The sequence below is a fragment of the Oncorhynchus keta genome, chromosome 37, assembly GCF_023373465.1.
Source record: "Oncorhynchus keta strain PuntledgeMale-10-30-2019 chromosome 37, Oket_V2, whole genome shotgun sequence".
NCBI lineage: Eukaryota > Metazoa > Chordata > Actinopteri > Salmoniformes > Salmonidae > Oncorhynchus > Oncorhynchus keta.
In genome coordinates, this window is record NC_068457.1 from 17,989,492 (window position 1) to 18,004,217 (window position 14,726).

The 14,726-nt window shown below is 35.6% G+C and overlaps 1 protein-coding gene across 5 annotated transcripts in view; it reads right to left on the reverse strand.

Moving 5' to 3' along the window:
* LOC118380336 (phospholipase D1-like) overlaps positions 1-14,726 on the reverse strand; it is a 40,271-nt gene that overhangs the window by 7,770 nt on the left and 17,775 nt on the right. For all 5 annotated transcript variants that reach the window (XR_008095604.1, XM_052499392.1, XM_052499390.1 and 2 more), the window contains 6 exons: positions 14,507-14,659; positions 14,196-14,345; positions 11,812-11,895; positions 8,918-8,999; positions 8,352-8,462; positions 7,985-8,176 (listed from right to left, as the gene is read on the reverse strand). Coding sequence is in view for 4 of the 5 variants with exons in the window: in XM_052499392.1 (XP_052355352.1) it covers positions 7,985-8,176; positions 8,352-8,462; positions 8,918-8,999; positions 11,812-11,895; positions 14,196-14,345; positions 14,507-14,659 (772 nt within the window). In the remaining variant the exon portion in view is untranslated. The remainder of the gene's footprint in view (positions 1-7,984; positions 8,177-8,351; positions 8,463-8,917; positions 9,000-11,811; positions 11,896-14,195; positions 14,346-14,506; positions 14,660-14,726) is intronic.

Below are 14,726 nucleotides of genomic sequence, written 5' to 3' on the forward strand. Positions count from 1 at the left end.
GTATTATGTATTATGTTTTATGTATTATGTATTATGTATTATGTTTTATATATTATGTATTATGTTTTATGTATTATGTATTATGTTTTATGTATTATCTATTATGTATTATCTATTATGTATTATGTATTATCTATTATGTATTATGTATTATATATTATGTTTTATGTATTATGTATTATTTATGTATTATCTATTATGTATTATGTATTATTTATGTATTATCTATTATGTTTTATGTATTATGTATTATGTTTTATGTATTATCTATTATGTATTATCTATTATGTATTATGTATTATCTATTATGTATTATGTATTATGTATTATGTATTATGTATTATTTATGTATTATCTATTATGTTTTATGTATTATGTATTATGGATTATCTATTATGTATTATGTTTTATGTATGATGTATTATGTTTTATGTTTTATGTATTATGTTTTATGTTTTATGTTTTATGTATTATGTATTATGTATTATGTTTTATGTATTATGTATTATGTATTATGTTTTATGTATTATGTATTATGTTTTATGTATGATGTATTATGTTTTATGTTTTATGTATTATGTTTTATGTATTATGTTTTATGTTTTATGTATTATGTTTTATGTATTATGTATGATGTATTATGTTTTATGTTTTATGTATTATGTTTTATGTATTATGTTTTATGTTTTATGTATTATGTTTTATGTATTATGTATTATGTATTATGTTTTATGTATGATGTATTATGTTTTATGTGTTATGTATTATGTTTTATGTATTATGTATTATGTATTATGTATTATGTTTTATGTATTATGTATTATGTATTATCTATTATGTTTTATGTTTTATGGATTATGGATTATCTATTATGTATTATTTATGTATTATCTATTATGTGGTCCTTCTGTAGCTCAGTTGGTAGAGCATGGCGCTTGTAACGCCAGGGTAGTGGGTTCGATTCCCGGGACCACCCATACGTATAATGTATGCACACATGACTGTAAGTCGCTTTGGATAAAAGCGTCTGCTAAATGGCATATATTATTATTATTATTATTATTATTATTATTATTATTATGTATTATGTATTATGTATTATGTTTTATGTATGATGTATTATGTATTATCTATTATGTTTTATGTTTTATGGATTATGGATGATCTATTATGTATTATTTATGTATTATCTATTATGTATTATGTATTATGTATTATGTATTATGTTTTATGTATGATGTATTATGTATTATCTATTATGTTTTATGTTTTATGGATTATGGATGATCTATTATGTATTATTTATGTATTATCTATTATGTATTATGTTTTATGTTTTATGTATTATGGATTATCTATTATGTATTATTTATGTATTATCTATTATGTATTATGTATTATGTATTATCTATTATGTTTTATGTTTTATGGATTATGGATTATCTATTATGTATTATTTATGTATTATCTATTATGTATTATGTATTATGTATTATGTATTATGTTTTATGTTTTATGTATTATGGATTATCTATTATGGATTATTTATGGATGATCTATTATGTATTATGTTTTATGTATTATGTATTATGTTTTATGTATTATGTATTATGTATTATGTTTTATGGATTATCTATTATGTATTATTTATGTATTATCTATTATGTATTATGTATTATGTATTATGTATTATGTTTTATGTATTATGTTTTATGTATTATGGATTATCAATTATGTATTATTTATGGATGATGTATTATGTATTATGTTTTATGTTTTATGTATTATGGATTATCTATTATGTATTATGTATTATGTATTATGTTTTATGTTTTATGTATTATGGATTATCTATTATGGATTATTTATGGATGATCTATTATGTATTATGTTTTATGTATTATGTATTATGTTTTATGTATTATGTATTATGTATTATGTTTTATGGATTATCTATTATGTATTATTTATGTATTATCAACTGAAGCTAGCCAGCTAACCACCAGCCATGCTAGCGGTCTTCAGCTAACCGATCATCAGCTAACCTTCAGCCCGGAAAGCTCTCGCCAGTTCGAACAACGCTACTCTCTCTCAAATGTCAATATGCCTTGTATACTGTTGTTCAGGTTAGGTATCATTGTTTTAGTTCACAATGGAGCCCCTAGTTCCACTCTTCATACCCCTGATAACTCCTTTGTCCCACCTCCCACACATGCGGTGACCTCACCCATTACAACCAGCATGTCCAGAGATACAACCTCTCTCATCATCACCCGGGGCCTGGGCTTACCTCCGCAGTACCCGCACCCCACCATACCCCTGTCTGCGCATTATGCCCTGAATATATTCTACCATGCCCAGAAACCTGCTCCTCTTATTCTCTGTCCACAAACGCTCTAGGCGACCAGTTTTGATAGCCTTTAGCCGCACCCTCATACTACTCCTTCTCTGTTCCGCGGGTGATGTGGAGGTAAACCCAGGCCCTGCATGTCCCCAGGCACCCTCATTTGTTGACTTCTGTGATCGAAAAAACCTTGGTTTCATGCATGTCAACATCAGAAGCCTCCTCCCTAAGTTTGTTTTACTCACTGCTTTAGCACACTCTGCTAATTCTGATGTCCTTGCTGTGTCTGAATCCTGGCTCAGGAAGGCCACCAAAAATTCTGAGATTTCCATACCCAACTATAACATCTTCCGTCAAGATAGAACTGCCAAAGGGGGAGGAGTTGCAGTCTACTGCAGAGATAGCCTGCAAAGTAATGTCATACTTTCCAGGTCCATACCCAAACAGTTTGAACTACTAATTTTGAAAATGACTCTCTCCAGAAATAAGTCTCTCACTGTTGCCGCCTGCTACCGACCCCCCTCAGCTCCCAGCTGTGCCCTGGACACCATTTGTGAATTGATCACCCCCATCTAGCTTCAGAGTTTGTTCTGTTAGGTGACCTAAACTGGGATATGCTTAACACCCCAGCAGTCCTACAATCTAAGCTAGATGCCCTCAATCTCACACAAATCATCAAGGAACCCACCAGGTACAACCCTAACTCTGTAAACAAGGGCACCCTCATAGACATCATCCTGACCAACTGGCCCTCCAAATACACCTCCGCTGTCTTCAACCAGGATCTCAGCGATCACGGCCTCATTGCCTGTATCCGCTACGGAGCCGCAGTCAAACGACCACCCCTCATCACTGTCAAACGCTCCCTAAAACACTTCTGTGAGCAGGCCTTCCTAATCGACCTGACCTCATCCCGTCAGTTGAGGATGCCTGGTCATTCTTTAAAAGTAACTTCCTCTCCATTTTAGATAAGCATGCTCCGTTCAAAAAATGCAGAACTAAGAACAGATACAGCCCTTGGTTCACTCCAGACCTCTGCCCTCGACCAGCACAAAAACATCCTGTGGCGGACTGCAATAGCATCGAATAGTCCCCGTGATATGCAACTGTTCAGGGAAGTCAGAAACCAATACACGCAGTCAGTCAGGAAAGCTAAGGCCAGCTTCTTCAGGCAGAAGTTTGCATCCTGTAGCTCCAACTCCAAAAAGTTCTGGGACACTGTGAAGTCCATGGAGAACAAGAGCACCCCCTCCCAGCTGACCACTGCACTGAGGCTAGGTAACACGGTCACCACCGATAAATCCATGATTATCGAAAACTTCAATAAGCATTTCTCAACGGCTGGCCATGCCTTCCGCCTGGCTACTCCAACCTCGGCCAACAGCTCCGCCCCCCCCGCAGCTCCTCGCCCAAGCCTCTCCAGGTTCTCCTTTACCCAAATCCAGATAGCAGATGTTCTGAAAGAGCTCCAAAACCTGGACCCGTACAAATCAGCTGGGCTTGACAATCTGGACCCTCTATTTCTGAAACTATCCGCCGCCATTGTCGCAACCCCTATTACCAGCCTGTTCAACCTCTCTTTCATATCGTCCAAGATCCCCAAGGATTGGAAAGCTGCCGGAGTCATCCCCCTCTTCAAAGGGGGAGACACCCTGGACCCAAACTGTTACAGACCTATATCCATCCTGCCCTGCCTATCTAAGGTCTTCGAAAGCCAAGTCAACAAACAGGTCACTGACCATCTCGAATCCCAACGTACCTTCTCCGCTGTGCAATCTGGTTTCCGAGCCGGTCACGGGTGCACCTCACTCAAGGTACTAAACGATATCATAACCGCCATCGATAAAAGACAGTACTGTGCAGCCGTCTTCATCGACCTTGCCAAGGCCTTCGACTCTGTCAATCACCATATTCTTATCGGCAGACTCAGTAGCCTCGGTTTTTCGGATGACTGCCTTGCCTGGTTCACCAATTACTTTGCAGACAGAGTTCAGTGTGTCAAATCGGAGGGCATGCTGTCCGGTCCTCTGGCAGTCTCTATGGGGGTGCCACAGGGTTCAATTCTCGGGCCGACTCTTTTCTCTGTATATATCAATGATGTTGCTCTTGCTGCGGGCGATTCCCTGATCCACCTCTACGCAGACGACACCATTCTATATATTTTCGGCCCGTCATTGGACACTGTGCTATCTAACGAGCTTCAATGCCATACAAACGAGCTTCAATGCCATACAACACTCCTTCCGTGGCCTCCAGCTGCTCTTAAACGCTAGTAAAACCAAATGCATGCTTTTCAACCGATCGCTGCCTGCACCCGCATGCCCGACTAGCATCACCACCCTGGATGGTTCCGACCTTGAATATGTGGACATCTATAAGTACCTAGGTGTCTGGCTAGACTGCAAACTCTCCTTCCAGACTCATATCAAACATCTCCAATCGAAAATCAAATCAAGAGTCGGCTTTCTATTCCGCAACAAAACCTCCTTCACTCACGCCGCCAAGCTTACCCTAGTAAAACTGACTATCCTACCGATCCTCGACTTCGGCGATGTCATCTACATAATGGCTTCCAACACTCTACTCAGCGAACTGGATGCAGTCTATCACAGTGCCATCTGTTTTGTCACTAAAGCACCTTCTACCACCCACCACTGCGACTTGTATGCTCTAGTCGGCTGGCCCTCGCTACATATTCGTCGCCAGACCCACTGGCTCCAGGTCATCTACAAGTCCATGCTAGGTAAAGCTCCGCCTTATCTCAGTTCACTGGTCACAATGGCAACACCCATCCGTAGCACGCGCTCCAGCAGGTGTATCTCATTGATCATCCCTGAAGCCAACACCTCATTTGGCCGCCTTTCGTTCCAGTTCTCTGCTGCCTGTGACTGGAACGAATTGCAAAAATCGCTGAAGTTGGAGACTTTTATCTCCCTCACCAACTTCAAACATCAGCTATCTGAGCACCAAACCGATCGCTGCAGCTGTACATAGTCTATTGGTAAATAGCCCACCCATTTTCACCTACCTCATCCCCATACTGTTTTATTTATTTACTTTTCTGCTCTTTTGCACACAAATATCTCTACCTGTATATGACCATCTGATCATTTATCACTCCAGTGTTAATCTGCAAAATTGTAATTATTCGTCTACCTCATGCCTTTTGCACACATTGTATATAGACTCCCCCTTTTTTTTCTACTGTGTTATTGACTTGCTAATTGTTTACTCCATGTGTAACTCTGTGTTGTCTGTTCACACTGCTATGCTTTATCTTGGCCAGGTCGCAGTTGCAAATGAGAACTTGTTCTCAACTAGCCTACCTGGTTAAATAAAGGTGAAATAAAATAAAATAAAATGTATTATGTTTTATGTATTATGTTTTATGTATTATGTATTATGTTTTATGGATGATCTATTATGTATTATGTTTCAAGTATTATCTATTATGTATTATGTTTTATGTATTATCTATTATGTATTATGTTTTATGGATGATCTATTATGTATTATTTATGTATTATCTATTATGTTTTATGTATTATGTTTTATGTATTATCTATTATGTATTATGTTTTAAGTATTATGTATTATCTAATATGTATTATGTTTTATGGATGATCTATTATGTATTATTTATGTATTATCTATTATGTATTATGTTTTATGTATTATGTATTATGTTTTATGTATTATGTATGATGTATTATGCATTATGTATTATGTATTATCTATTATGTATTATGCATTATTTATGTATTATCTATTATGTATTATGTTTTATGTATTATGTATTATGTTTTATGTATTATGTATTATGTTTTATGGATGATTTATTATGTATTATTTATGTATTATCTATTATGTATTATTTATGTATTATGTTTTATGTTTTATGTTTTAAAAATGATGTATTATGGATGATCTATTATGTATTATGTATGTATTATGGATTATCTATTATGTATTATGTATTATGTTTTATGTATTATCTATTATGTATTATGTTTTATGTATTATGTATTATGTATTATGTTTTATGTTTGATATATTATGGATGATCTATTATGTATTATTTATGTATTATGTATTATGTTTTATGTTTTAAAAATGATGTATTATGTTTTATGTATTATGTATTATTTATGTATTATGTATTATGTTTTATGTATTATCTATTATGTTTTATGTATTATGTATTATGTATTATGTTTTATGTATTATGTATTATGTTTTATGTATTATGTATTATGTTTTATGTTTTAAAAATGATGTATTATGTTTTATGTATTATGTATTATTTATGTATTATGTATTATGTTTTATGTATTATCTATTATGTTTTATGTATTATGTATTATGTATTATGTTTTATGTATTATGTATTATGTTTTATGTATTATCTAATATGTATTATGTTTTATGGATGATCTATTATGTATTATTTATGTATTATGTATTATCTCTAATGTATTATGTTTTATGTATTATGTTTTATGGATGATCTATTATGTATTATTTATGTATTATCTATTATGTATTATGTATTATGTTTTATGTATTATGTATTATGTTTTATGTATTATGTATTATGTATTATGTTTTATGGATGAGCTATTATGTATTATTTATGTATTATCTATTATGTATTATGTATTATGTTTTATGTATTATCTATTATGTATTATGTTTTATGTATTATGTATTATGTTTTATTGATGATCTATTATGTATTATTTATGTATTATCTATTATGTATTATGTTTTATGTATTATGTATTATGTTTTATGTATTATCTATTATGTATTATGTTTTATGTATTATGTATTATGTTTTATGGATTATGTATTATGTATTATGTATTATCTATTATGTATTATGTTTTATGGATGATCTATTATGTATTATTTATTATGTTTTATGTATTATGTATTATGTATTATGTATTATCTATTATGTATTATGTTTTATGGATGATCTATTATGTATTATTTATTATGTTTTATGTATTATGTATTATGTATTATGTATTATCTATTATGTATTATGTTTTATGGATGATCTATTATGTATTATTTATTATGTTTTATGTATTATGTATTATGTATTATGTATTATCTATTATGTATTATGTTTTATGTATTATGTATTATGTTTTATGTATTATGTATTATGTATTATGTATTATCTATTATGTATTATGTATTATTTATGTATTATCTATTATGTATTATCTATTATGTTTTATGTATTATGTATTATGTATTATCTATTATGTATTATGTTTTATGTATTATCTATTATGTATTATTTATGTATGATCTATTATGTATTATCTATGTATGATCTATTATGTATTATGTATTATGTATTATGTATTATGTATTATGTTTTATGTATTATGTGTTATGTATTATGTTTTATGTATTATCTATTATCTATTATTTATGTATGATCTATTATGTATTATTTATGTATGATCTATTATGTATTATGTATTATGTTTTATGTATTATGTATTATGTTTTATGTATTATGTATTATGTATTATGTTTTATGTATTGTGTATTATGTAAAATGTATTTCTCCCTTATGTAAGATCAAAAGGTTTTTGCTATTCCAAGTTTGTGTCTGACCTGCTCCATCTCCAGGGCAACAGAGCGTGTCACACTCCCCACGTCTGTCAGGCGATGCTCTCGGTCGTCCCAGCGACCATACGCCAGGTCTATCCCGCCAACGAAGGCCACTGATTGGTCGATGACGATGATCTTCTCGTGATGTGCCCACAGGTAGACAGACGACGACACATGGTCCGGGTGGCGCATCACCTGAAGGAAAAACACACATATTTAACACACACACACACACACACACACACCACACACACACACACACACACACACACACACACACACACACACACACACACACACACACACACACACACACACACACACACACACACACACACACACACACACACACACACACACACACTCCTACCTTGATGTTGGGGTGCAGGTGCATTAGTGTTCTCTTGCTGTATTCACTGTTGATGCCCAGAGCTAGCTCCACCTCCTTATACAGCATCACAAAGATATGAACCCCCAATTGCTGTTGAGAGAAGAGAGAGAGAGACAGAGAGAGAGAGAGAGGCAGAAAGAGAGAGAGGCAGAGAGAGAGAGAGACAGAGAGAGAGAGAGAGAGAGAGAGAGAGACAGAGAGAGAGAGAGAGAGACAGAGAGAGAGAGACAGAGAGAGAGAGAGAGAGAGAGAGACAGAGAGAGAGAGACAGAGAGAGAGAGAGAGAGAGAGAGAGAGAGAGAGAGAGAGAGAGAGAGAGAGAGAGAGAGAGAGAGAGAGAGAGAGAGAGAAAGACAGAATGTGAGAGAGAGAAAGAGAGAGAGAGAGAAAGACAGAAAGTGAGAGAGAGAAAGAGAGACAGAGCGAGACAGACAGAGTGAGAGAGGGTGTATGGGCCAATTCCAACATCCTATTATATTAGCTAACATGTGATATTGCAGTATCAGTGATTATAAATGTTATCTGGAATAACAAGTGTAACTTACTGCTTTGCGTTTGAGGATGCAGTCCAGTCTCCATTTGTTTCCCTCCACAACTGGCCTCTTCAGGAAGATCTCTGGACTCAACCTACACACACACACGCACACACACCAAAACCTATTAGTGAAATGTGGTAAGCTGTTCAACCAGTTTGATGAGCAAACTACTTTGCATTGTACAGTGTCTGTTTAGCTCCAGGGATGAATATTTAGCCAAAATATTTGAAAAGAAGTCGACGTACATCACATATGCTTCAGTTGATCTCAAAAAGGATTTGGTTTTAATTATACTTAAGTATCAAAAGTAAATGTAATTGCTAAAATATACTTAAGTATCAAAAGTTAAAGTTAAATAATAATTCATTTCAACTTCCTTTATTAAACAAACCAGACGGCACAATATTCTTATTTTTGTTATTGACGGATAGCCAGGGCACGCTCCAACACTCAGACATAATTTACAGATAGCCAGGACACGCTCCAACACTCAGACATAATTTACAGATAGCCAGGGCACGCTCCAACACTCAGACATAATTTACAGATAGCCAGGGGACGCTCCAACACTCAGACATAATTTACAGATAGCCAGGGCACGCTCCAACACTCAGACATAATTTACAGATAGCCAGGGCACGCTCCAACACTCAGACATAATTTACAGATAGCCAGGGCACGCTCCAACACTCAGACATAATTTACAGATAGCCAGGGGACACTCCAACACTCAGACATAATTTACAGATAGCCAGGGCACGCTCCAACACTCAGACATAATTTACAGATAGCCAGGGCACGCTCCAACACTCAGACATAATTTACAGATAGCCAGGGCACGCTCCAACACTCAGACATAATTTACAGATAGCCAGGGCACGCTCCAACACTCAGACATAATTTACAGATAGCCAGGGCACGCTCCAACACTCAGACATAATTTACAGATAGCCAGGGGACGCTCCAACACTCAGACATAATTTACAGATAGCCAGGGCACGCTCCAACACTCAGACATAATTTACAGATAGCCAGGGCACGCTCCAACACTCAGACATAATTTACAGATAGCCAGGGCACGCTCCAACACTCAGACATAATTTACAGATAGCCAGGGCACGCTCCAACACTCAGACATAATTTACAGATAGCCAGGGGATGCTCCAACACTCAGACATAATTTACAGATAGCCAGGGGACGCTCCAACACTCAGACATAATTTACAGATAGCCAGGGCACGCTCCAACACTCAGACATAATTTACAGATAGCCAGGGCACGCTCCAACACTCAGACATAATTTACAGATAGCCAGGGCACGCTCCAACACTCAGACATAATTTACAGATAGCCAGGGCACGCTCCAACACTCAGACATAATTTACAGATAGCCAGGGCACGCTCCAACACTCAGACATAATTTACAGATAGCCAGGGCACGCTCCAACACTCAGACATAATTTACAGATAGCCAGGGACGCTCCAACACTCAGACATAATTTACAGATAGCCAGGGCACGCTCCAACACTCAGACATAATTTACAGATAGCCAGGGCACGCTCCAACACTCAGACATAATTTACAGATAGCCAGGGCACGCTCCAACACTCAGACATAATTTACAGATAGCCAGGGCACGCTCCAACACTCAGACATAATTTACAGATAGCCAGGGGATGCTCCAACACTCAGACATAATTTACAGATAGCCAGGGGACGCTCCAACACTCAGACATAATTTACAGATAGCCAGGGCACGCTCCAACACTCAGACATAATTTACAGATAGCCAGGACACGCTCCAACACTCAGACATAATTTACAGATAGCCAGGACACGCTCCTCCAACACTCAGACATCATTTACAGATAGCCAGGGGACGCTCCAACACTCAGACATAATTTACAGATAGCCAGGGGACGCTCCAACACTCAGACATCATTTACAGATAGCCAGCGGACGCTCCAACACTCAGACATAATTTACAGATAGCCAGGGGACGCTCCAACACTCAGACATCATTTACAGATAGCCAGGGGACGCTCCAACACTCAGACATCATTTACAGATAGCCAGGGGACGCTCCAACACTCAGACATAATTTACAGATAGCCAGGGGACGCTCCAACACTCAGACATCATTTACAGATAGCCAGGGGACGCTCCAACACTCAGACATAATTTACAGATAGCCAGCGGACGCTCCAACACTCAGACATCATTTACAGATAGCCAGGGGACGCTCCAACACTCAGACATCATTTACAGATAGCCAGCGGACGCTCCAACACTCAGACATAATTTACAGATAGCCAGGGGACACTCAGACATCATTTACAAAAGAAGCATTTGTGTTAAGTGAATCCGCCAGATCAGAGGCAGTAGGGCTGACCAGAAATGTTCTCTTGATAAGTGGGTGAATTGGACCATTTTCCTGTCAAAATGTAATGAGTACTTTTGGGTGTCAGGGAAAATGTATGGAGTAAAAAGCACATTATTGTCATTAGGAATGTAGTGAAGTAAAAGTAAAAGTAGTAAAAAATATAAATAGTAAAGTAAAGCACAGATACACTAAAAAACGACTAGTATTTTTACCTAAGTACTTTACACCACTGCCAACAGGTGTACAGGTAGCATTACATTACACTACCACACATTTATACAATCTCACTTATCAGGAGTCGACTGTAAGAATACTGCACAGGTTTTTGATCTGGGACTGGTGATGACATGTAGCTGTGTTATGTTGTGGTGAGTATTCACACTCTAACTGCTGACGGCAATGTCTATTTCCCTACACACACACACATATATATATACACACACACATAGACGTAAACACACATACATGCACATATACACGTAAACACACATACACGTAAACACACAGGCATGCACGTACCACCAGTCAGTGATGAAGATCTCTTCTTTAGCTTCTTCCAGAGCATCGGCTACATCTTCCATGTAGGTCTTCCCATTCACATACCTACACACACACGCACACACACACACACACACACACACACACACACACACACACACACACACACACACACACACACACACACACACACACACACACACACACACACACACACACACAGTGGTTGACACCTTCTCCTAGTTCCTCATGGATCATAAAGGAGTATTTTAGATGCAGACACCAGTTGACAGTTCCAGTCAAACAAACCTACGTGATGTTGGCTACAGAAGCACATTCTCCACAGACAGACGGGCATAGAGAGAAGCTCACAGACACACACACTTAACATAGACTAAAGTTACATCTAACTACTGAACTTAACATGGACTAAACTTACATCTAAATACTAAACTTAACATGGACTAAACTTACATCTAACTACTAAACTTAACATTGACTAAACGTACATCTAACTACTAAACTTAACATTAACTAAACTTACATCTAAATACTAAACTTAGCATAGACTAAACTTACATCTAACTACTAAACTTAACATTGACTAAACTTACATCTAACTACTAAACTTAACATTAACTAAACTTACATCTAACTACGAAACATAACATGGACTAAACTTACATTTAACTAATAAACTTAACATTGACTAAACTTACATCTAACTACGAAACATAACATGGACTAAACTTACATTTAACTAATAAACTTAACATTGACTAAACTTACATCTAACTACTAAACTTAATATAGACTAAACTTACTTCTAACTACTAAACTTAACATAGACTAAACGTACATCTAACTACTAAACTTAACATAGACTAAAGTTACATCTAACTACTAAACTTAACATGGACTAAACTTACATTTTACTACTAAACTTAACATTGACTAAACTTACATCTAACTACTGAACTTAACATGGACTAAACTTACATCTAACTACTAAACTTAGCATAGACTAAACTTACATCTAACTACTAAACTTAGCATGGACTAAACTTACATTTTACTACTAAACTTAACATTGACTAAAGTTACATCTAACTACTGAACTTAACATGGACTAAACTTACATCTAACTACTAAACTTAACATAGACTAAACTTACATCTAACTACTAAACTTAGCATAGACTAAACTTACATCTAACTACTAAACTTAACATGGACTAAACTTACATCTAACTACGAAACTTAACATGGACTAAACTTACATTTAACTAATAAACTTAACATTGACTAAACTTACATTTAACTACTAAACTTAATATAGACTAAACTTACTTCTAACTACTAAACTTAACATAGACTAAACGTACATCTAACTACTAAACTTAACATAGACTAAACGTACATCTAACTACTAAACTTAACATAGACTAAACTTACATCTAACTACTAAACTTAGCATAGACTAAACTTACATCTAACTACTAAACTTAACATGGACTAAACTTACATCTAACTACTAAACTTAGCATAGACTAAACTTACATCTAACTACTAAACTTAGCATGGACTAAACTTACATTTTACTACTAAACTTAACATTGACTAAATTTACATCTAACTACTGAACTTAACATGGACTAAACTTACATCTAACTACTAAACTTAACATAGACTAAACTTACATCTAACTACTAAACTTAGCATAGACTAAACTTACATCTAACTACTAAACTTAGCATAGACTAAACTTACATCTAACTACTAAACTTAACATTGACTAAACTTACATCTAACTACGAAACTTAACATGGACTAAACTTACATTTAACTAATAAACTTAACATTGACTAAACTTACATTTAACTACTAAACTTAATATAGACTAAACTTACTTCTAACTACTAAACTTAACATAGACTAAACGTACATCTAACTACTAAACTTAACATAGACTAAACGTACATCTAACTACTAAACTTAACATAGACTAAACTTACATCTAACTACTAAACTTAGCATAGACTAAACTTACATCTAACTACTAAACTTAACATTGACTAAACTTACATCTAACTACTAAACTTAACATGGACTAAACTTACATCTAACTACTAAACTTAACATTGACTAAACTTACATCTAACTACTAAACTTAACATGGACTAAACTTACATCTAACGACTAAACTTAACATTGACTAAACTTACATCTAACTACTAAACTTAACATGGACTAAACTTACATCTAACTACTAAACTTAACATTGACTAAACTTACATCTAACGACTAAACTTAACATTGACTAAACTTACATCTAACGACTAAACTTTACCCGAGTCATTTTATTTTTTGGGGGGTTGATTGTTGTTTCCCAGATTCCATAGTTACCATTTGGCAGGGATGTTCTGCTCCTCCTGAGCAAAGGAACCAAATCGATGGTCTCGTAGAAACGCCCTCCCGTGTTTACGGACAAAGTCTTCTATCGCCTGGCCCCACCACCGAGCATGTCTGTAGCTGTTCAACTTCAGTACAAGGCACCTACATGCACGCATGAACACACACACACACACACACACACACACACACACACACACACACACACACACACACACACACACACACACACACACACACAGTTAACTCCTTAATCTCCTGGCCCCACCTCCTAGCATGTCTGTACACACATACACACATCACACCTGGAGAGGCTGTCGATGCGTACTCCGTATTTGGTCTCTGTGTCTTTGGAGTCCATTTTGACGCTGAACTCTTTGTCCAACAGGAGAACAAAGGAAATGGCTCCTGAGTCTGGCTTCATGTAGAAGAGGAACGAATCCTTCACCACCAACCAGCTGTGCGCGCACACACACACACACACACACACACACACACACACACACACACACACACACACACACA